Below are 25444 nucleotides of genomic sequence, written 5' to 3'. Positions count from 1 at the left end.
CTATTGGCACTCACTTTTAGGAATAAATGTGTAGCTTACTACTTCTTTGCTCATGAAAACCCCTTATTCACTAATGATCACTTCATAAACAGTACCAAGTACAGTAAGTAAGCTATGTCAAACAGACATTCTGAAAAGAAATAAAGTCAGAGTTACCATGGTCATCTGTGCTGACTCAATAATTTTAACCCATCTTTCAACATTGTTTTGACTCCCTAATATGAATTTAGCCAGTATTAAAACTTATAAACCAAACAAGTTACTAAAGGATAGCGCAACCAAGCATTTGGAATCCTTTCTCCATTTTTTCCTTCTTACCTCTGAATCATGGCCAGGATTACTATGCTTACAGTTTAGAGGCATCTAAAGAAATGTGAGTTGAAACCCAGTCCAGTGTTCTGGTGGAGGCACAATAATATTGGATACAGATAACAGTGGGTTGGGATAAATAGTCTGCTTACACTGTTTATACTGCCATACCTTTTACTCAGTGAGGTTAGGAGAAAATGCTCTGATTTTGCAAGTTTTAAATTGCATTAATTAACTCTCTAAAATTAGTCTAGCTATGGCAGAGTTTGAAAGATGGGATTGACACAATAAATAAAGCACATTTCCTGCCCTGATGAGCTAACAGCACAAGCTGGGCAAAATGAGTATGAAAGAAAGGGCACATATTTAGGCAGCACAAGGGCTACTTCTTAAGCCAGTATCCAGACACAAACCTAAGAGGCAGAAAATTTCCTTCACTACAGCAGCCTAAATGTGCCTTTAACATAAGTACTGTAGTATTTCATCCAGTCAAGACTCTTCAAAGATACAGAAAAATTAGCATTAGGAGAGTCCTCTGATCTTGCAATTGGTATGAAGAAAAAGTGCATTAAATACAACTGGTAGTGAAAAGAGCAACAACATCTACCTTCTATAATGGTGCTGCTACATCTACTACTGCACCTGATTGTGGCAAATGGAAAACAAGCCACACCCGTTTCAAGGCTCCATATACAGGGATAACTAGCCCTGATTTTCAGGAGGTTCTCACCATTCTTGAAACCCATATTTGAAAGGCTAGGCAAATGATCATGTCAATGATAAAAATAGTTACACCAGGATTAGATCATTCTGCCAGAGATTAAACAACCAGTGAAAGCAGGACCTAGGTAATTATTAGTGATAAAAAAAAGCAGGGGGGACATCAGTTTTTCATTCACAACAGGATCAAGTTATAGTATTTTTCAGTATATGCATTTAAACATCACCAATCAGTATTTGCTTTAAAATTAAATAAAACCCTATCCTCACTGCGTTTTGCTGCAGTTGATGCTTGACTGCTGAAGGTAATACACAGACCCAATAGCTTTGTGTTTTCCTACAGCACTCTATTTATGCCCACAGGACTGTTTCATTTTGGAAACTAAGCACTTAATTTGGCAAATACTTAAAAACTGGAAGAAATTATCTGAGTCAGAATTCAAATGTCATTAAGTAGCGGTATCTTTGGTAAATTCCCATATTACCTTATTATTGCTTGTAAATATCCCTATTAAGAAATTTAATTCCGTCATTTGGATTCCAGAGGAAGATACACAACCATAGCTTGGCATCATTTGTGGAAGTGAAACAGGCCACATGAGAAGGACAGGATGTAAATGTAAAGTCATATTTCTTGGAATAAACTGTGTAGGAAAGCCTCTAAAGATAGATTAATCTTTGAAATTGCAACCCAAAAACGCTATCAGCACATTACATCTCAGTGCTGTAGGGATTGTGAGATGGTATAAAAAAAATTCAGCACAGGGAATATACAGGCATAGAGAAGAGTATGAGGCTATGGAGGTGATTCAAGAAATATTGCATCCAGCTCTAGCAACCACAGTTCAAAAGAACAGTGAGAAATTGAATGAACATACAGAAAAAAGCTCTTAAGACAGAAGCTGTAGAGCAGAACAGAGAACTAAGGTGCCAGGAAGAATTTGTGGACTGTGGAACTAGATACACAGAATGGTGCATCCTGAACTTCAGCTAAATGATCGATTTGTATTTGATGAATATTAAACATCTTTTTTTCAGTTGATTCATGAATTACCAGTAGAAATTTGGAATTTAAAAGTCACTGAAATAGATTATGGAATTTGTAAAAATGAAAACGAAAGTAGCCTGAATATGGAAAGATGAGATGAAAAACATACAAGTACCTATTTTTCACATATGTGAAGAAAGAAACAGAATGGAGAAAAAACCAAACTAAAGCCATATACAAACATTCAAGGTATTTTTTAGCCAGAGGATTTCTCTTGTAGCAGCAATGTAGAAAATTATTTATGGACTTTTCTTAAAAAAAGATGGAAGATGAGTGAAAGGATGAGAAACTGAGATGTATAGACTTGTCTTATTCAAAGACGTATACTGACATTTTTAATTGCTGTCCTCAGACGCCATAGAAAAAAAATTAAAAATCCAAATAAAAAAGCTTCTTTGTCCCTTCATTTTCCTTTGTAATTCCTCACTTACAGTTTTGTCCTCATGTGTTTCTCATGTGAAACCAGTTGCACATAGATGATCAGAGAATAGCTCTTAACAGTTCCTAGTTCCAAGAATCCAGTCTCGTTACTGTTTAGTAAACAGTGTCTGGGGTCTGCAGGGGTAGAAACACTCAGACATCTGGTTTTTTTTGAAATGGAAAAATGAAGCGTGAGGAAATAATGAAGTACAGACTTCCTTAATAGCTCGGAGCAGCGGGACATTCCAGCGTCATTAACTCTTTCATTAACCTGCCTGCTCACTCCTACAGACATTCCCATGTCTGTGACTCAAATCCATTTTTCTTGTTAGTCTATTTGTTTCAAGAGTTGTCATTGAGATTTAACAGTAGGTTTCATACAGTAATAAAGGCACCAAACAAGCAAGTAATTGTACACATGGGTTGGAACACAGAAAAGCAAAAAGAACTGAGTATTTGGATGAATGAAACTTTCCATGCTATTAACAACCAGGAAACACTTCAGTTACTACACAGAGACTTATTAGATCAAAACCTTAGTGGGTAAAAAGTGGGAGACAGGGTCTCTAATTACAGCTGAATACAATACAGCCTCCTCTGCAATCTCCATTCTGAAGCACCTTGAATGCTAGAGTAAACAAAACTACTTTTGTGAGGCTTCAGAAAGTATAGTTTTTCTTTCCCTGGCAACGATTAACTGATGGATCCAGCCATTCTAGAAGCACTAAAGCTTTAGCAACAGATGACACCCCAAGGGCAGCTATTGTTCTATTAACTCTAAGAAGGGAGCAGTCACTAAGTTGTTACCATTGCCATTGCTGCAGACTATCTTCGTAACACAGATACTTTGTGCTTCAGTCACAATTCAGCAAAAGTGAGACTTCTTATCTACCGACTTTTTTTTTTTTTTTTTTACTGCTCAGAACATTAAATGGGCAGAGACAAGTGATACACATGTTTCTAAAGCCTGTCTTTTACTGGCAATACAAAACCATATTAAAAAAAAATATCAGTCAGGTATATATGAAGACTAACAAAGCCTGGCAGATCTCCACCCACTAAGACAGTAGATACAAAACTCTTTAAAATATTTTGTTTCTGCTATTAAAATTGTGTGATGGGAAAATCCCTATTCAAGACAATTGTGTTGAGCACAAAGTGAAAAAGTGTACAGGATAAGTAGAAAATAAAGTAACTGCAAAATAATACCATGTGCTTAGCAGTTGAGTAGACACAGTAACCACTGCATAAGAAAAGGTGTTAAGAATAACAAAAAAACCCCTTGCTTAAGTAAATCATCACATATATTCAGAAGAAATTAACTGTGTCCCTGTAATAAAGTTAATTGGCTGATTGCAAATATCAGTCTACCAAACCACCTGTTTCATCTACAAAGGGCACATGGCAGACATGAAAGCAATGTTTTTGCCTCTACATTTCTGCCTGAAGAACTGGAAGCTTTAAGGTTTGATTTGCTTCAAATTATTCACATCAAGTTTCTCCTCTAGAAGAAATAATTTTGGTTTTATCAGCTGGATAGTTAGCTAAATATTTTGACACAGGTCATAAACACCAGTTAGCTCCTCATTCATCTAGCACTAAAATGAAAATACACATTGGTAATCATGCATGAAATGTTAGTTAAAAATTATATTAAGACTGACAAAGTGGTGAAAGCTATGCCTCAGAATTAAACACTTGAAATCCTCCTGAAATTTACCTATGATATAAAAATCTACAAGCACTGAGTGACTTCACATAACATGTTACTGTGCACATGGTCAAGCGTCATGTAAATATGATCTAAAACCAGAATCAACTTTGTGATTTTTTTTTTTCTCCTCTATACAATCCTTTGTTTTTTGGTTTCAAAAGCTGAGCATCCAATTGTGGAAAAAAAAGGTCAGAAATTCAGAATTAGGGAATATAGAGACAAAATAAAAATATTAAGTCTCAGGTAGTAATATCATGCCACAGAGACAAGCCCTTTGAAGCAAATACCTCCACTATTAAAAAATAACAAAACAACCCAACCAAAACACCCAAATCCTTTCTTTCCTTCTGGTCCTAGGATATTCTTATTACTCTTGACTGCACAGTTTGGCTTTCAGCCTGCTGAGAAATGCCCACCAGCAAGAATCTTAGAGGAAGAAGAATTTGGTTTGAATATACTGAGAAGTTAGGGTTTAATTCCTGGCAGAAAGATTCACTATCTACAAAACCTGAGTGCTGTCCCATAGGTTTGCCATGCTGTTGAATTAAAGTAAAATAACAATCCTACTTTGTGCTCCAATGTTCCTTCCTATTTTTTTTTTTTTAAGCATACCTTCAAGATGAGTTTTATACTTCAAGCCTCAAAGTACATTGGAGAAACAGAAGTGTGAGGGTAAAGAACTTTCTCCGAAATAGAGAATAATCTGGATAAATACAGAAACAAGTGCTAGCTGGAAACTGTAGTCTTTCTAGAACACAGGTTCTATGTGGCATGTAGGCATCTAGATCTTATTGCAGACAAGAGCCTCATTACTTTGGTCTCATTTTTCGCTTTCTCCTGTAAATATTGCATTCACTTGTATTGCCAACAATTCCAGATATTTTATGGTAAGTGATTACTGAGTATGCAAACCAAATCACCCTCACCATCAAACCTTTACAGAAGGCAACTTCAAAAGATAGTATCAGCCTGGGGCTGAAAACTGCTGGGGATATAATAAACAAAACATAAAAAGTGATAGCCGTCAAGATACAATTTTGACACAAGCTTGGTAAAGTCCCAAACTTTAAAGACTTGAGAAGAATAAAGACACCAATGTGGAAGTAGCACTTTGTTTCAGAAGGGAATCAAATTAAGATATATATTCTCCAAATTCCAAGTTATATTTCTGGTCCAACTTTCAAGAACTATAGAATTTTACCTCCTAACACACATCGGAAACCATCCCCACGATAACCTGCCTTGCAGTGGCAGCTGAAGGACCCAGGAGTGTTGTAGCAGAAAGCATCTGGATGACAGTGGCCCTGTTGACATTCATCTACATCTGTAAAAGAAAATATCAGTTTCAGATGAATGCTCCTTCTGATGGACAAATCAGAGTGATGAAATAAAGTACAAACCTGTCACGTTTTCAGCCTCCTATTTAGGGTATCTGATTAGACAGACAGTGCTTTGGAAATACATCTAGTACAGAAATGCAAGGGAGATTAAAAAAGGGGCTGAAGAAGGGGAAGGGGTAACATGCCTGTATTTTAGGTTCTCTGTCTCAGCAAATCCCAGGATTCTCCGATTCCAAAGGGTAATAGACATGATTAACTCATGGTATTTTAGACATATAAGTCATTTCTTTGGGAAATGTTGACATAACATAACAAGAGAAGTAGGATTTGGCTAGCCATGTTTCCAACATGTGATTAGGTAAAGCTCCCCACACTGCACTCATGACATGAAACAGAATGCAATATTTTTTTACATAATCAGAGCACTTTGTTTCACCACCTTAGTAATTCAAACCAATACAGTATAAACGGTTGCAGCAGACAAAGGTTTGCAGTGGCAACTACTGCAATTCCTGCAGCAAGCTCATCTTGGACCTTCTATGAATCAAACATTGAAGAGTAAATTCAAAAGTGAGAGGAAGAATAGAAATGCTTAATAAAAATTCCTGCCTGAAGGACTCAGACTATGAAACTTCCTACTTGAAATGACAAGTAGGTATAGGACACGACAAAGACCAGCCCAGTAGGGCAACCCAGAGTATAAAAGCTGCACAATAAATGGTGCTACCCACCCTCACAGGCACGCCCATCTCCGGAGAAGCCAGGGAGGCAGGTGCAGATGTAGGCAGACCCTCCGGTGTACACACACTGAGCACGCTGAGGAATGTCACAGCTGTGTGTGCCCCTCTGGCAGTGGTTTACCTCATGCTCCACAGCTGCAAGTTAAACGTGTAAGAGAGGAATGAAAATCTGAACTTTCCTTCACAAAGTCTAAGCCTCATAGTAAGTTCATATGAGAGAACAACATCTGTGAAAGATTACAGAAGAGAAAGGAAACAAGGAACTGGGGGGGGAGTTTTGCTCTGGGGATTGGGATTTTTATTTTTTTTTTCCTGAAATCACCCCTTTCAGTGGTGTTAAATCTTATTAATGTTTTACAATGTATTGATTGTCCTCAGCACCTCACAGGTGCTTGTTAATACAGAATGGGGCAGAAAGGCAACCATAGTGACAGATCCTGATATTCATATCAGCTTTGGTTATGAAAAGGAGTCTTGAATGAAGAAATGTAAGGCATCTCACATGTTAGCTAAGTGACCAGTTCTGGGAATTCTTTAGATGACCTACTACACTAACCTAGTACTGACCCAGGGCTGCTGTCACTTGGCAACAAATAAGAGCTGTGACTCACTCAATGGGAGATAAACATATTTGTCAACTACTGGACAGATCTGGTACCAGACCTGCAGTTTTTGTAACTCTCTCATGTTGACAGCTGTGGCTCTGAAGGCACTGCACTACTTTGCACATAAATTGTTTTAGGATGTTGCTGTAGCTCTGTCTATGCTTACCTATTACATATGAGAACGGGGAAGGAAACCATGATACTTAAAATAGGAGGAGGTAAAATACTATAAAAATTTCACACTTGAAAATAGGGTGTCCAGTGTGTACATCTAGGAGCAGAGTTCCAACTGCTGTAACACTGAGGCTGTCTTTACACAGTTATGACAAGGATTTGACAGGGGGCCAAGACAAGACTCTACAATGTTCATTTCATCACAGCACACAGATGGAAACTACCAGACTGTCAGCAGGGAAATAACAAAAAAAATCTTCTATCAGAGCCATATGTGAAAACTCATCTTTTCTGTTTCTCTGGAGGAAATGACATCATTGTTAGAATCATTAATATCTTTAATTGATTCAGTAAGTTTTGGATTAAAAAGAAATTTATTTAAAACTGCATTATAAATACATAAGGTAAGAGTTGGAGCTCAAAGGGAGTCTCCAAGTCCTTTTGTTTCTCATCCTACAAATAGGAGGACAAGATTTATTTACAACTCCCTTATAAAGCTACTCAGTGAATCACACAGCTGGTATGAAAAAAAGTGCTGGTTCCAAAAGAGCTGAGTCAGAACTGGTATTCCAGAGCAACATGCAAAAGCACAGAGGATTGCTGTTGCCCTTTCTGGGGTTCAAATTCTTGGTAGGTTATAAGACCCTCCACTGTGAAAAGATTACCGTGACATTTATTTTCAATCTGTTGGGAAACTATCTTCCCTCTCTTCAGCCTTAAAAATGCAATTTGGTTTTGGTTGAAGGAAGGGCTCAAACTGAAATCCTTCAAGCTGGGCAAGGAATTACTTAGCGCTAGCTGAAAGTGGTAGAGTAAAACTGGTGAGGTCATGGCTGGAGGGAAGAATGTTCCCTTTCAGGTCCAAGTCACAAAAATGCAGTGTTGGATATAATGGAAGGAACATAAAGCTGCTCTTCCACATCTCACCCTATCCTTGGTAGAAGGAACTGCTTTTCCCGACTGTTCTGCAACAAAGAGAATTAGGGTGCACAGCTAGTTAGGGAACAGACATGAATTGTAATTGTTACTGGAGCAGAGAAATTTGGCTTGTAACAGAGTGTAAAACACAGCATGCAAAGTCACAAACTCCAGGAAAGTAATGCAGCTCTGCTGTAAGATGAAGGCTCCTCAGACTTTGCTGAAGAACAGTCTTGGTATAATGAGCAATGACCTGGATGCATTAGCTGATCAAAGGGTAGCTAAACTTCCACCACAAAGCTGTCACAACAGAAGCAAAAAATCCTCAGCTGTTAGCACTTCTTTCCAAAAGAGGAACTTCCAGCCATACTGGATGAGTGTGTATAGTTGTTGGTACAGAATTACCGTCAAGTTGCAAAGAAAAATTCTAACAAGAAAAAAATAATCTTATCTCCATTCTATCCTGATAGTTGTAGCTCTAGATGTAGAGTCATTATTCCTTTTCTGTTATTTGCTATTATCCCTCTTCTATTGCCATTTGTGGATTCCCTTTTCCAAAAGGAATTTCTACAAGTTTAGTGAAAAATGGCACAACAAGGAACAAGAAGATATCCTTTGTTAGGACAACCTTAGTCTACCAAATACAGATTAACTCAGGCTTCCTCCAGAAAAAAGTTTTTAAATTTCAGAAAAATAAACTAGTTCAGTGACAACTACTGAGTTTGATATTTAATGGTCCATTAAAAATGGGCTAAGAGCCAAATTGCAAAGATTTTAACAGTGAAGTGATCTGCAGCTACAACTCCTTTTCATCATCATGATAAATTATCACTTCAGAGTAAGTCCGCAATGGCCAAGACTTACTGGTTTAGAGCTGTGCACTATATTGTCCAAGGGAGGAATTTGTAACTGAAATATCATCTGTTAAATTAAACTCTGGATGAGACATAAGAAGCAAAACAAACCCCCAAAAAGTCAAAAGCACAGCACTTAAAATGCAGAAAAACCTGGTAGTCATGAACTGCAGCACAAACTCCTGAGCTCTACTCACACTAAAAACCAGCACAGATCGTGAAGCAGTGTTTTCTATCCCTGTGAGATGGATCACAGCCCTAAGGCTGGTGGGAAATGCTTTCCAGAAACATGAAACTCACCAACACAAGTCCGCCCATCTGCTGCAAACTGGTATCCCCCAACACACTCGCAGCGGTAGGTTCCTGGCTGGTTGTTGCAGTCTGCATTGCTGCCACACAGCCCTGGCTGCTCTGAACACTCATCAATATCTGGGGTATTAAAAGGATCTCGGTTATTGCAAAAATGCATTTAATATGGATGCCAGAAAAACAGAAACTCAAGAATTTTAGATTAATAGCAGCCTTCTGTACTTAGGCCATGGCTTGGATAGACCATACCTTTTCAGAGATATTAAAATCCTGAAAATAACTTTTGTGGTAATTGTGTCCTCAGCTAATCTGCACCAAAAAGAAGAAAACAAACCAGAAGTTCTATCATGGGGTAATAAAGGGATGCCATGGGAAATTGCAGAAGAAACAGAAGCCAGAGAAAATGCAACCTTAGGTGATCAGAAGCAATGATAACTACTGGGGGAGCATGAACTCTAGGAAAGGCTTCCTTCCCTTTTCATTATCCGTAGACAACTCTAATCCACTGCTGCCCAACTCACAGCATCAGAGGAGTGGAAGGGACAGTGTGATGCCTTTGTTTTCATTTGAAAGTTGATTAAACGGTTGGAGTGGAAGGAGAGTTGTGCTTTGGGTTTTAAAAGCCCCCAAACTTTTTTAGGTAATAAGGAGGACACATTTCATTAATACTTTCTTTCACCTCTTGAAAACAAGTATTAGTTTGATTGCAAGGCAAAACCCAAATACACTAGAAATATAGAGCTAGACAGAACTGGGAAATACAAGTCTTTTGGAAAAGAAATGGATTTTCAAAGTAGATAATGAAAAAGATTATTTCAATGAATTGCACATATCTGTGTTCTGTCTGCATGTGCATTTCCTATTTCTCATCTCCTTTGAGAACTTTTAAACTAGTTGACTCATTTTAACCAGAATTTGCATTAAATTTCTCACAACTAAGTTCCCACATGTTTTATAAAAAGATGAACGGTGTGGGAAAGATGCTTTGCAAGATAGGAGAACATACTCTTCAAGACAGTCAAACTTGCTTACACCGATTATGGAGATACCTGGCCCAGCAACCTTCTAACCTTAAAATCAGCCTCACTGGGCAGTTTATTTTGCAGGAATGGCTAGTCCTGAGGGTCAATATACCCCAAGGAAAACAAATCCGACATTAGCTTTCATTTTGCAATGTATTGAAGTCCTCTGATACCATAACAAACATTTCCATCTCCACGGAAGCCAATCGAGCATTCACAGAAGAAACGATTCCCAGTTCCCGGACGGCACACGGCGTTGGTGTCACAGTTATGAGTGCCAGTGTAGCAAGGATTCCGGTTAATATCAGCAGAACCATCTGGAAAGAGAGACCATATTTAGCCTTGATGACTCTGACCAAGTAATAGCACCCAGTTAAGGGCAGGATGGAGGTTGCTCATAACACACATTAAACAAGGAAACACATTTCTTGCATCAGGAAGAAAGGGCCTTGCAGGTGATATCTTAGATATGTATTTAATAACATCTGTATTTCTTTTTACTTGTACAAAGGACTACCGAGTTGAAAAAGAGCCACAAAAACCCCTCTAAAGAACAAGACAAAGAAAATTAACTTTTCAGTCACTGACACAAGACTCAGAACATGATTCCTAACAACTTGGTTTATTCATTTAATTAGCAAAACTTTATTATATAACAAACAAAAGTGAGCACAGCCTGGTTTTATACTCAGCTGGTGTGCATTTTCAAATTGTCTCTTTGCTTTCTTTCTGACTTTAGTGCAAGCTTGGGCAGCTCATCCAAAAAAATACCTTTCAAAAGCAGCTTACAATGCAAAGATAAAATATCACATTTCAAGATAAATGATAGAAACTCATGCATGGTAAATCCCATTCCCCTCTTTTGCTCTCTTCTCTGACAATACCCCCCCAAAAAAAAATTAATAGAGGAACTACAAATTAGCTAAAGATAAAGAACACACTCCCTGCATCCAAGCGTGAATAGATTCAAGGTGGTGTATTGAGAGTATTTCAAGGAATTAGACATAAACCTCAGTGAATTTCAAGAACAGAGCATCACCTAAATACTCTTTCTCAAGTGAAAATACAAATTTTCAACAGTTTCATTTCTCTCTTTCACTGGTGGATCTGGACTGCTACCAAATAATGAAATTAATTAATTTAACTCATAAACACCCAGCTAGGGCAGGCTAAAAAAAATGGATGACTGCTCTTAATTGCTTACAAAAGAGAAAAAGCAAAATTTGCAATTGATACATACCACTGATGGGGCCGATGGAATTGCTCATGGCGTATCGCAGGATCTGCTCGTCTCTGTTGTACAGGACAAACACACTGTCCACTGAGAGCTGCTGAGTGGCAGGAGCAGAATGGGGGGAGTCATCGTGGATGCATTCATCAAAGGAGATGGTCTGGCGCCACTGATAGGCACCCGTGTACGTGGAAGTCCCTCCATCCCTTTCTGGCTCTGTCACCGTGTACTCCCTCGAGGACGATGAAGTGATTACTGTGACATGACAGCAAACACACTGATCAGAGCAGAGATCAAAAGCATCCTGTCAAATGTTATCTGTAGACTTGGGATGCAGTCTGTGTAGTGCAAATAGGAATGTCAAAGGCTAGAGGCTGAGAAAGTGGATGTATTTCCATGAAAAGGAACAAGCACTTGAGTACACTTACTCTGTTCCCAGGGATCACAGGTTTGAGAAATGAGTAATTTGAGTTATTTTGACATATTTTAAAAATTTAACTTTACTTGTTGGATTTCCAATTAACAAAAGAAAAATTCAACTCTGCAAACTCAGAGGTTTCTTTAGGTGGATTCATATAATGGATCTCCAAGCTAAGGACAACAGTCATCTCACCAGCCTAAAGTACACCCACTTTTAGTTCATTGTAGGCTATTAGCCTTAGATTTTAACAGAGCCTTGAAAAAGCTGCATGTCTGATGTCGGAATCTGTGGGTGTTGGTGATTCCGAGATTGTAGAAAGTCTCTGTCTTTCTGCCCCGTTGCCAAAGAAGAAGCCATAGTTCGTCTGTGCTGGTTTCAAGGTTGTTTATTTTTGCTTATCTATAACAAGTTCTGCTGCCCTGCCGCAGGTCTGTCCTGCAGGGCAGCGTGCGGGGCTCTGCCCCTCAGTGGGATGGTACAAACATTATATACAAGAAATTACGTGTACTATATTTACAATAATGTGCCAATATCTATCATCTACGTTGAATAGTGTGTCCCTAGCCTAAACCAATAGAAAAATGCCAACATCACCAAGAACATGGAGGTAAGGAAGAAGAAGGAGGAAGAACAGGATCAGGCCCACTTTCCTCCATCTTAGAACTCCTGACCCCCCTGTACAAAGTAAAACCCCCCTGTACAGGTGTTAAAACCCCCCTGTACAATACTAAAAAATTTTACCCTCTAATTTGTGACTACTTTTACTATACCATCTAACCCTCTGTGACTGCTTGTTCCACCTTTAAAGTTGGTAATTCATTCCATGGTTCAAACTCAAAATCACAGCTGTTTTCTGCTGCTTGCCAGGGTCTAAAATGCTTCTGACCAAGGCCTGGAACCTCCAAAAATGTCTGAGGGACACTTTGAGTTCCGACAGTCTGAGAGCTCCTGTATGCTTCACAATAGTTTTCTATATTGGGAGAAATTGTGAACAAAACTCTTCAAAAAATCTGGGCTTGTGGATCCTCTCACCAACAGAAAGGTCCTCAGTACAGCACTATTCTTTGTTTGGACACCAGAAAAAAACTATATCAATCCACTTGCAGCAGCTGGCTAAAGCTGGGTTTCTGCTAAGTCTATTAGATACACCATAGAGCAGCAGAATTGCAGCTGTTTGAGTTCTGGTGGATCAAATCCAGCCTGAAGGACACCTCCCTCTAGCCTCTGACTTTACCTCCATGGGAACAGTATTTCTGCCAAGTAGAAAACTGTTCTGTAGAGCAGACACTGCCCAAACCTTTCAAGTTGTTCCGGACAAAGCAGAAGCTTCCTGTTGCTTCCACTTCTGCCTCCTCCCAGTCCAAAACAACGCGCAAAGCACAAGCAGGTTAATCACTGGCTACCAAACTCAGACATTAGTGAATATAAGGCAGTGATGACGTAACCACACCATTTTCTAGCTCTAGCAACCAAAAGTGCACCCTTGGAGAAAAGTGCAGTCTCTCCTGCATTCATGTGCACATGAATACTGCTTCATCTGTAGTATTCGTCTTTGACAGCTGGGCTGGCTGATCAGCAGCAACATTCCAACCTCAGTTCTCTACCTTCTGTATTGAAACACCCATAATTTTATCCAGGAAGAGGAAAGCAAAATAAGTAAGCAAAACAAGATCACCCTGTAAATAGTGAATGAAGAATGGTTCTCTTAGGAAGCCTAGGATCTGTGATAAAGGAAATGCAAGAGGAGCATTGAAGAGACAATGTAGGAAACTGATAAGGGAATTAAGAGGTAATTTTCCAGTTGATTGTTAAAATTCAGCTCAAATAATACTGACAAATGCTTGCAGAGTCATTGTAATGAAGTTTACATGAGGGTTAATCATGAGAGGTAAATAATGGGTTTAGTCTCATCACGGATCACAGCTCACTTAATGACATTACCACAAAAAGCTATACACCAGTACAGGGCTAAAGGACTGTGGACTTACAGAGAAAAAACTTTACCACATGTACATTGCCATCACCAGCATAAAAAAATGGCCAACAAAAAGGGAAATCAAGAGTGTTTTGCAAAGAACAGTTCAAAGAAAGTTAAAGTTGTATTTTTTTGATGAAAATATTAGAAATGTTTACATTGTCCCACTCAAAATCCACATTCTTTTGAAACCTTTTCCTAAGGGGTAAACCACAAATTTCTAAAAGTCAAAGACACTTGCTAAAAAGGGAATAAAATAATGTTTTCAGATTTTCTTAGTTCCTGCTTTTTGCACTTTCTTATCATTTCATTCTTATGGAACCTTACCAGAGCTGGAAGTGTGGTAGAGTTCAGTGTATGGCTCTATATGGACTGATGCCCCAGATGGGATCTCAGGTATCCTGCCCTCCATTTCTGTGCTGATGGTGAGGTGACCATGCTCATCAATGCCACTGAACTTCTGCTTTACAACCAGCTTCTCATTGTTGCCGAGAAAAGTTACTTCTGTTTGCCGTGTAAACTCACCACCTAAAGAAAGAGAAGTAGTTAAACACTAAATTTAACAGAGGTTTCCAATTCCTTCTATTCCAAATATTATTTCTAGTAGATAAAATATAAATTACTATTGTCTGCAAGTTTTGATATAGCACAATTGCTAATGTCTTGTGTTTCTAGTGAAATAACTTTCAGACGTATACTGATAATACACTTGGACACTGTAAGCAAATTTTTTTAAGCACTGCACATGATAAATCACAAATCCCTGCCCTGAGGCAGGGTTTTAATAAAATTAAAAAGAAAATCTGACTAAGCTAATAGTAGTAGGCCTTATCCTACCATTTAAAAGGACATTTTAGAGAAAATTTCCATTAGGAGTACAGAGAGTTAAAAAGAAAAAAAAAATCAAAATAGAGTACATCTGTTTCCAAATCAAAACCATGTATGTTGTAAATTCCAAAACATGAATGTATGTTGTAAATTCCAGAACAAGCCTCAAACATACCAAATTCAAGCAAATCCCAAACCAAAAAGTTGTGTTCAACTAAATTCATATTACAAGTCTGTAAAGCATCAGATTTTAAAAAGAAACACATGTTCTCCTAGAACAGATGAATCTACAGCTTGAATTCACAGCAGCACAACCAACCAGATTTGACCTCAATCTCTTATGAAAAGTTTGAATTATGAGCAGGGGTTTTCCTCAAACTAGCTAACAGTCATGCAGCATGTCATGCAGCAGCTGTTTCTGTAAAGCACTTCAGACCGCCAGGAGGTCAAGTTACCATTTCTCTTTTGCTTTGTTGGTACAATAAGAGATTTAACATGTTAAATCTCTTGAAGATGTAGGAGAAGCTTTTTTTAATAACTATTTAGTAACTATGTACACTCTAGTAACAACCCCCCCAACAGATCTTTTTAATAATCTCTTTCTTGAAGAGAAACTGACCAAGACAATCTTCTCTCTAACACACTTTGTTGTTGTACACTGATAGCAAATTAAAAGGTCCATTGTCTATACATGGTAAACAAGAAAAATGGTGAGAAATTTGATTACAAAAAAAACATTTTGCAGCTCAAAATAGATGTGTGTTTTCACCCTATATTGCTTCTAAATACACGTTTTTTTCATTTAAGACAGAGAAAAGCATAGCAATTTTGAACATTATTTTAATTTAGAAGTTACCAGTAATGCTGAATCCATTTCTATATCCTTGCTGTTCCACAGCAAACATCCATCCTATGATACCGCCAATAGAGGCAAGAGGTAGTAAAGAATACCCCAAAGTCTCTGGGATTGTGCTGATAGCAGTGTAGGCACGCCCTTGGTTCATCACAACATAGGAGTGGAGATCAGTGTTCTCAAATACAACTGGAACAGGGTTGTTTCCTACAAAGATTCTTCCTCGGACCTTGCCGTTGACTCTCTGAGGAGAACCTAGCAAATCAATACAATGCATCAGATAAAAATAACAGTACTATCATACTTTCCAAGGAACATGGTCCGGTGAGTTCACAACGTTCAATGTTGAAATAAATGGCAATTTCTTGTCTGAACTCTTGAGTATTTGTTTGCCATGTGTTCACTTGCTTATATAGGTACATGCAAGTGTGTTGTCTTATATCGATGATTAAATGGCCAAATTTCTCTGAAGATATGCTCTTTAACCTCACTGAAAGTCTGTCTGCAAGGATAACTTCATAACACTGTTACAGTATATTTGACAGTAAGTGGCAGACAGAAACTTCTTAAGATCACACTTTGTATCAATCCACACTGAATGCAAATGTATTGATTCCCTACTGGGACACTAACACCATTAGGCATTAGAATAATTGACCTATTATTCTAACCTATTCCTATTTCTTGGCTCTGAACTATTGGCCATTTTGAAAACTGTCAGTATTATACTGAAGCTACTGCAAGAAGTAGCTATTTTGGATTGCCAATTTTCTCCTGCATATAATTTCTTACATGGAAGTTTAAATTTCATTATCATCAGATCCTTCTTTTCTTTTTATGGAAAATCCAATTTTATGAACTGAAGCTAAGTATTAGGTTTTGCTTTTCTGGTTTTTAAAACACAGTCTTGCAGAAAACTATTTGAGCTGTTGAAATGCATCTGTACTCTGAGACAAATCACTACGAGGATTACAAGTGTATATGTAAGAAATTCCTTTATGCATTTGACACAGGAACAAAGTTTAAATAGGTATTTAACAGAAATCTGTCAGATCACCCTTTAGCAAAGCAGCTTAAGAGTCAAAGAGGAGCCTTGCTCTTCGGTTCAATGATCAAAGTCAATTTGTTCATCACTTTGAACTGTCCATTTCTAGAGTGAGGACTATATCAGATCATAACACGTTGGAACTTCATGGCTCTTTCTAGGAAATACCACTGGATGTTATGTTTTCTTTTAAATTATGTCAGTTACAGAAGAAGTTTATTTTTTTCTACAAAGTCACATTAAAATGCACAAAGCATATAATTGACCACTCAAAATAATTTGCTTCACTCAAAAAAACACTTTAAAAAGTAGAGCTTACTGATTCAAATGTCTTTCATTATATCTTTGCGCTAAGTCCTTCAAAAAGTTTTTGTCAGGTCTTTTCTGGAATTAAATACAAGTCACCTCATTCAAGAGCTCCATATGTAATTGTTGCTTATGTATCTAAATTTCAAACCAGTTACCTTCTGCTACACACTGTCTGCCATTTCCTTTGTAACCAGCAATACAACTACAACAAAACCCATTGGGATAATCCTTGCAAATAGCGTGAACAGAGCACTGGTGACGGTTGTTAGCGCAGGTCTCTTGGACATCTGTGTGGTAGCGAAACACTGTGGAAAACAAGACCAGACATTCATATTTCATGTAATTACTGTGGTACTCACATATCCCGAAACTAGTTTAAAAGTATCTCTGGGCTCACTTTATCAGCTTTACATTTTCTCTTTAAGGTAAACAAATTATTGCAATTGATATTGGCTAACCTTGCAGTATGCAAACAACTTTCTACTATCTTGCAGAAAATGTCAAGTCTTCAGCTGTTTAATTATGTAGTTAGAAAACTGTTTAATTCTATTGACTTTGGCAGACCTATATTAACACAGATCAATTAAAATTCTTGTCAAAGCTAGACACAATATTTTTGGTCTTGTTTCCAAATCAAAACAAAAAGGGGACTTCTAACTCTAGAACAAAACACATCAGTACAGTACCCAGGACCATGCAGCAACTGATGCACCCTGTAATCATAACTGTTTTACCCTGTCATTTAATGGACATAGTAATTCTCATACCTGCTTTAAGAAACAAGTAACATCTGGGCAGTCAGTCAGAGTACTCTGAAATTTCTAGAAATGCTCTATTAGAATTTAGAATTGCTAACTCCACCCTTCTAAGACTTGAGGCCATGAAACCCTAGCAAAAAAAATTTTACAACAACTTCTATTCCCAGAAGTTATTGTAAGTTATTCTGTCACTAAATCAGCTCTATTTAGTGACACATCTGAGAAAGGTCTGTGAACTTAAGTAGGGAACTAGTTTACTAGACTGGCAAAAACTGCAGCTGAGATGATATACAAATTAACTACCTCAATAAATAACACAAACTTATGACATGTGTCCAGATTTTCAGATATTAAGCTAATGCAAAGGAAACATTGTTTCTTTGGTAATTCAATTCCTTTCACATGCCTTTTTTGGAGCCTGTCCATGTTAGAAGAAGCTAAATGGTACAAAAGACCTTACCTATTCCAGTTTCATCAAATTCTTCCACATCTATGACTTGAGGTGGCTGTGGGGGGAACTGCTGGATTCGAAACTGGCGGGGTGGAGCTTTTGCTGTTGGGAAATTCTGAGGACTGTAAAAAGACTCAGTTGAAGGTGTTCCTGTTACATCTTGGTATGAAGTCGGAAAGTCTTCTGCAGCTAACTGAGGAACACTGTATGTGACAAGGTGCTGATCCTCTTCAGTGCTGTCTGTGCTACTTGTGATATACTGCTGTGTTATTTCAGTGGAACCATAGTCAGACATAAAGGGCTTAGAAGTCATCTCCTGGTCTTCTTCGCTGGGCTCTACGCTCTCCAAAATATTGTTGATTTTGGCAGGCACAATACTGTCAGATGAGCTACCAATCTCAAACACCCAGACGCCCTGCTTCCCAGCATTGCTGCTTCTGTCAAAGAGAAGCACATGCCAAATAAAGCAAGCTGTGTGGTATTTCTAGCCTATACACAATGTTATCCTTCACTGCGAAGTGTCAGGACAAAACTGTCTGATTATCTTACCTACCTTGCATACTTACCTACAGGTACAGTTTATTCAGCTGTGGAACACCCCTGACAGTTTGGGTAACTTTTTTCTCCTGACTCAAAGCTCCATTGAGAATTTTTAGCTTTCTCGCCTCCAAAGCGGTGGGAACAGAAGGAGATTTTAGGGCCACAAAGATCTTGCTACCACTTACTAAAACTTTCTAACTCATTCCCTTTCCTGCTAGTTCACTCTTTCTGTCAAAAACACAAACACACAAAAACAACCTGCCCAGGAAAGATTATGAAGAGTTGAAATCTAAGTGGTACTACTTATAGAAGAACTAAGTATACTGGAATTCCTACCAGTGACAATAGGAATATGGACTTTTAACAAAGTACACCAAAGTCCTCAAGCGGGGTGAATACTTATCAGTAGCAGATCTTGTGACTTCTCATGCAATGGCTAGTGGGATCTTATTAGTTCTCATTGATTCAAGCTACAGTTAAGAAAACCATCGAACTCTGATGTTTTCTTGAGGAGTTTAAACAAAAAAGAAAGCATACTTGTACAGGTTTCTAATGCTGTCTTCATCATTAGCAATGATGTTGTAGGATCCTGGCTTTTCCCAAAAGTAGTAGTTTGTTGAGGCTTGACTAAAGCCAACCGTAGCAGGAATATTTTCATTGCCATTCTTGGAGTATGTGCTGCAGAACTGCAAGCTATCTTCTGGATAAAGGAAAATAGCATAGGAACTGGAATCAGAAGAGGCTAAGACAGCCTGAAAAGTGTTTCTCTGTGGAAAAAAAATGAACACACGTTTACTCATGTCAAAATAGTTAAGAAAGAACATTTTTTTAAATGCAAAATTAAAATCAGAGTTTTCATTAAAAAGAAAAAGTAAATTAAATCTGTAGGAAATAGCCAGATAGGCTGCCCAAAGCATAACAATTTTAAGCTCTGTAATGCTGTAGGATGCTATTTAATTTCCTTAAAATAACAGAAGTGATGTGCTAGACTAAATAAAAAGATCTGTAAACAGCATGTTTAAAGTAAAGTTAAAGTTTCATGTTGCTAAGGTCTTTTCCCACAGGAACACTGCTGTCTAATATAGGAACCACTGGGATAGCACCTCAGACATCAGCTGTTCATTGCTCCCAGGGTGCAGAATAGTTACCATAAACACAATGATTGTGCCAAGTTCAGTAAAATAAATTAGTTGTTGACATAAAAAGATGTTTTAAGTAAAGGTAATGTTTTCATCAACTTTGATAATTATGGTATACAAAGTTACATATCCATGCAGGATAGTATCTGCATGGTTTAAAAAGGGGAGAATGATTGTGAATAATAATAAAAATAGCCTTTAGCTGTTTCTTAACCAATACTAGTTACAAAACATGAGCTGTTTCAGAATGTAATATCATCTGTCCAAAATGGACTTAAGAGCCTACTAGTCATATAGTTATCTGATTTTACATAGTTTGATGTCAAAGTGACTTTAAGAGTCTTCTGAAAAATGCAAGCCAGCAGCATTACATTGCATAGAGGGAGGTCAGGATATTCTAGTTCAGTTATTATCACAACACATAAAACATTCAAAATAAGAGTTATTTGGAAACACAAGTAAATCAGCTATGTAGTTTCAAGCATTATCTTTTGAACTATTAAAACATTATTAAAATAAAACTCAAGTAAAAGTTCTGAAAACTCCTATTTTGCTACAGCCTTTTCTACGATGATATACATTCTTAGGTCTGCAGATTTCATTTAAACACAAATAACTTTAAGCCTTCAAAGCAAAAGGTTAGAGTGCTACACTTTAGCTGAGCATGTGTCCAACATGACTTAAAGCTCTAATAAGCTCTCATTCACCTTTTCTTCTAAAGCATGATCTTCCCCTAGTGCCTGGAAAGGAGCCACAAGCTTCCAAGTAACAATAACAACACTGCTGGGATCAAAAGCAGTCTCAGGAAAACCACTTTTGATATACTCTGATGCAAGTTGCAAGACATCTGAGGATGAATCTTCTCTGTAGTACACATTTCCACGTCCATCTGTTGTATCCAGGTCAGCCATAAAAGGAGCAATAGCCCCAAAACTCACTGGGAATTGACCAAGGTATTTTTTTTCACTTGAGGGTTCATTCACCGCAATAATCCCATTAGTGGTAACCTAATAAAAAGATGAAAATTAAATACTGTTTATATAACTGTTTCCCACACATACACTCCAGATGACAATATTTTAATTCCAAAAGAAATTGAATCAAAAGTCAGTTTTGTATTTAAAAAGTAACTGTGTTTTTTTAAACTTTTGGGTTTTTTATCTCATGTCAGGAGTCTTGAGATTTCAGTTGCCCAAAATCAGAGGTCAACTGTACAGATAGAACAGCCTTTTTTTCCTAGATAAAGATTTTAGCTATTTAAATTTCAGACACCTATTGTCTCTTCTAACAAGGACATACTTAACCTTCCCACCAATGCTTCAGAAGCTGGTAGAATTTCTGAGCAAAGGACTAATTCACACATGGATACCAACCCAAAAAAACTGCTCCATTCTTATATATTGTAAGAGCCTGGGTGAAAGTATGTATGTCTTTTGGGAAGACATACAGATTTCTTTTTGCCTGGCCAGGACTGCTTTTGTTTTCACTTCACTACAGCCACCCTCCTAGGAACTTCTCTGCTACTGTGCAAGGCTAACAAGCTGCTGCTCACTCTGCAGACACGCTGCAAGCACAGAGCACAGCTCTTATACCAGAGGCTATAGAGCCTAGGAGACAGAATTTCCACAGCAGATATAGGCTACCCTATAAATTCCTTTACAGTTGAGTGCCCTGACACAGTCTGATAGGAAAATGAGTCTAATACTTGAAGGGGGTTGGGGGAAGGAATTTATAAGTTAAATTCTTGGTCTGCAAATGCATAGGTACTGGCTCAGGGACATTCAACCCATCAGTGAGATGATGATTCAGTCAGCCACCTCTGACTAAAACTGAGATAAATACATGCATACAGGTGGGTGCTAGGGCACATCCAAGTGTGACAGCCAAACTCCACTGGCAAATCAGAGCTGGCTCTCACACACAGTGAGCAAGACTGCAAGTGCCAAGCCTTGGGGCTGTGCATGAAGAGCTCACACACAGCTTTTTGTGCCCGGCCCTTCCACCAGCTGTGTTTGGCACTGACTCAGCCACATACAAATCCACCTCCAAGTCTTGGACTACCTGCTAACAGGACACATCTGACTACCTGCAGGCAGCCAGATGCTCACTCTACAGGGGACTGAAAAGGGGACAGAGATCCCAGAACTGTCACTATAAGCTATGAAATAAAAAGTGCAATCTCCCACAGATTTATGAATTAACAGGGGTTCTTGTGAGTCAAAGAGGAACAAATTACTGCTGGATCTTTTTAGACACTCAAGATACTGCCAACATGATAAAATCTTTACAAATGCCTAGAAGTGGGTCAGAATGGCTGCTGTCTCTCACTGCAAGGCCACCTAGCCCAGTGGCCTGCCAGCTTAGATATTCAGCAAAAAAAGAGGACATGCACATACTTCTCCAGTGAGCCTCCAACTGCATCCACCTCAAGGGATTCCCTGTGGTTTGACTGTTTTTCATCCTCAGTAGATCTCTTTCATGTATTTGTTGAGTCTTCCCTTAACACATACCCTCTATGCATCCACAAAATCCCTCAAAAAGGAACTCTGATCCTCAGGTCTCTCCTACTTTTATTTGCTTTCAGTCTGGCTTCCAGCTTAATTGATGGCCCTAATTTTTGTATTGGGACATACAAAAATTCTACCTAGTCTTGCCCATTATCTAATTTGTCCTCCAGAATGAAAACCCCCAGCCTACCCACGCACTCCCTGTCTAAGAGCTCTTCTCTGTCTTTGATCACTTTATTGTCTCCACATATTTCTTCACCCTTTTCCACTCCATAAATTTGTAAACAAGGAAGCCAGTAGGAGGCCACATATATTCTTCTCAGAGAAATTGTGGTCTGTGCAAGCCTCTCAAGGATGCTGGCTACTTGTGCCTTGGCAATATCTTTAAAATCTGGACCACCACTGCTGCTACATACAGTAAATCAGAAAAAGTGTAGTTTGAGAATTCATTATACAGCTCACTCCTCCATACACCTATACCTTGAACTCTCCTTTGGCTAACCAGCAGGTCAGAGCATGTCCCCTGACACAGGCCAGTGGTCAGTCAGCTTGGTGTATAACTGGATAAAGCTTATCACAAGCCATTATCTAAACTTGGCAAATAGTTCCCACAGTATATCAGAATTTATCTTAAAAGTGGTTTTGCATATGCTGACCATATTTTCTGCAGATGTACAATTTCATTATCAGCTTGAGTGTAAAATATAATAAAAGTTAAGATCATGTAAAAACATAGGTGAGTTGGCTTTATGCATGAATCTAAGGTATATAAAATATCTAAGGTATATAAGCAGTAAATAATCTGTGCAAACATGTTGGGAAAGCAGGTCATGTTAGAAAGGGGGAGAAGAACCTGAATATTGTGAAAATTTTTATACTAGTCATCCATGACTTGACACTGGCCCCAGACCCTAAGGTGAGCTATGAATCTGAGGAATAAAGAACTAAAAAGACAGCATGGGTTACCTCATTACAGACCCTACAACTGAGGTTAGACATATAAAAAAATCTAGTCCAGAAAAGTTCCCAGAACTCCTACAGCATCTACAGTACCCTAGAAAATGCTTTATATTCCTGTAAAGCAAAGCTGAAAATAATGACCTGAAAATAAAAAGCCACTAATTATACTATACCACTGGAAGACAAGATGGAGAGTGGTGGACATTACAGTCTGTTTGCTAAGAACTTTTAGGAAAGAGATGCACTCCCTCTTTAATAAATTTAGTGCAAATTAAAAGTTTTCCTTCTGCTTTCTTACATTTTTTTGTACACAAATAGCCCTATTCTCACCTAAATCCTCTTGTGAGAGATGACTGGAGTTTGAGGTATTTTAAACAAATTCCATGCTTTCATCAGATCTGGTGTGTGTAGATTTTGTGGCTTCATGATCCCCCATTTATGGCAGAGATTAAAACAGCATTAAGAGAAAATACAATCAGGACTAATTAATACTGCAGAATAAAGCAGAAGCCAGAAGAAATGGCTCTCCTCTGTTCACCTCTTAGTGACATATGTCTAGCTATTCCTTTCCTATTTGCTAAAAAATTTAATATAAGTAATTTTATTAAAGACATGCAAACCCCATTTTTAAAAGAAAGTTTTTAAGTGAGACAGTTCAGTTTTAGATGTTAAGGGAATGTTTCTATAACCCAGAAAACATTTACAAGCCATCACATGAAAATAAATAAACAAGCTGCTCAATTTGTGCAGTGATTTTTAAGGCAAAAGAAGAAACTCACAAATAATCAAAAAAATGCCTTTAGTTTCAGATTCAACTATACATTCATATTGACAAAGATTGAATACTACTTTAACTTCACCCTGCTTCTTTCAAGGTCACAAACATAGGTTTAAGTGTGAATCCCAAAATAAAGAGAAGTAATTTGGGCTAAGTACTGGGTTTCATCAAAGCATCATTCCTGTCAAAAGGGAAAGTGGGGGAAAGAGGCCTCAAGTAGGCGTTGTCTAAAGACAAGCTTTAGAGTACGGCTTTCCTTTTAGGGTATAACACTATTTAAATTGACAGGAACTAACATAGATGTATTTTTAGCATGTTAAACTTCTGGATTACACACATAGTTAACATACATTTGTGATTTGTAGCAGAACCAATAACACACACACAATTATATATCCACCTTGAAAACCAAGTAAGAAGAGGAATGCAAAGCAGGGAGTACTTTTATCAAAAGAAAAATTGTATATCTGGGTGTACTACAAAAAATTAAAGTTTCTAACAAATTAGGCACTTTTCCCCTGTTCAATGACTAGGCATTTTATGGGCTTGAATATTTATGCATAAAAAGTGTTTAGAAAATTCAAATTTACTTTTGTAATGAAGTGACAGTTGACCTAAAGCAGCAAAGCTTTCTAATACAAACATGACCAACTATTTATTTAAGAAGTTAATAGAAGTAAGGTTTAAAAAATTTGAACCAAGCTTGTATTAGAGGTTTCTCAATTCTTTCCTAAATGGAGGTAACCCCTAATCCTTCCATTTTTCTGCACCAGTAAGTTTCAGTGTAAACTGAAAAAGCCTTAATAAAAGCGTGCTATTAAAATAAATAGAACAGTATGGGTTAGTGACAGAGTTCAATGCTATAAATCTTACATACAAAAAGCACCATATTGAAGATTGCAAAGTGTGAAAGTCTGTTTCCACTTATATGAAATAAAAGTGCTCTCTTCTGTCTATGAGAGAAGATTTTGTTGCCAGGGATTTTATGACAACTTGGTACTAAACAATCACTTCACAGAATGCCTTGCTTTTCTATTCATTTGTACAGCTAACTTAAACAACTCAGCTTCTCAACTGTTAAAAAAGATATAAAGAGAACCCACATAAATTGCTACATAAAATTATGTGCACTAAATGTTAATTGTATCAGCTTGATAATATTTACTACCAATTAGCAATACGTTGGAAATTCCAGCCAAACAATATTGCAGAGCTTCATAAATACACATTGCAAATAGACAATAAAAACGTGTAATGTGAAAATGCATTAAAAACTGCTCAGCACATCTCCTTAACAGGTATACTTCTTCTCTCCCTATCTCCATGAAGTTTGTACTGTGCATTTGCTCTGCAATACTTGTGCCAGATTCAGCGCAAGAAAAAGCTTCTGCATAGTGTATAGACTAATACTGAAATGCCATTCATTAAAACTGCCCATTCTTATTTCTGAGAAATGCTGGCAGAGCCCTGGAAGTG

At 37.8% G+C, this 25444-nt stretch overlaps 1 protein-coding gene across 1 annotated transcript in view; it reads right to left on the bottom strand.

The window, feature by feature from the left end:
- The window catches only part of NID1 (nidogen 1), a 44334-nt gene that overhangs the window by 16922 nt on the left and 1968 nt on the right, over positions 1-25444 (bottom strand). Inside the window, exons 2-12 of the mRNA XM_030268252.4 lie at positions 20431-20730; positions 19122-19351; positions 18054-18481; positions 16991-17140; positions 15485-15736; positions 14128-14328; positions 11414-11659; positions 10347-10490; positions 9143-9271; positions 6283-6426; positions 5413-5535 (exon numbers count right to left, since the gene is read on the bottom strand). Of these exons, the coding sequence (XP_030124112.4) occupies positions 5413-5535; positions 6283-6426; positions 9143-9271; positions 10347-10490; positions 11414-11659; positions 14128-14328; positions 15485-15736; positions 16991-17140; positions 18054-18481; positions 19122-19351; positions 20431-20730 (2347 nt within the window). The remainder of the gene's footprint in view (positions 1-5412; positions 5536-6282; positions 6427-9142; positions 9272-10346; positions 10491-11413; positions 11660-14127; positions 14329-15484; positions 15737-16990; positions 17141-18053; positions 18482-19121; positions 19352-20430; positions 20731-25444) is intronic.

This window comes from Taeniopygia guttata, chromosome 3 (genome assembly GCF_048771995.1).
Source record: "Taeniopygia guttata chromosome 3, bTaeGut7.mat, whole genome shotgun sequence".
Classification (NCBI taxonomy): domain Eukaryota; kingdom Metazoa; phylum Chordata; class Aves; order Passeriformes; family Estrildidae; genus Taeniopygia; species Taeniopygia guttata.
Note: the sequence above shows the minus strand (reverse complement) of the source record. Positions and strands in the feature narration are given on the sequence as shown.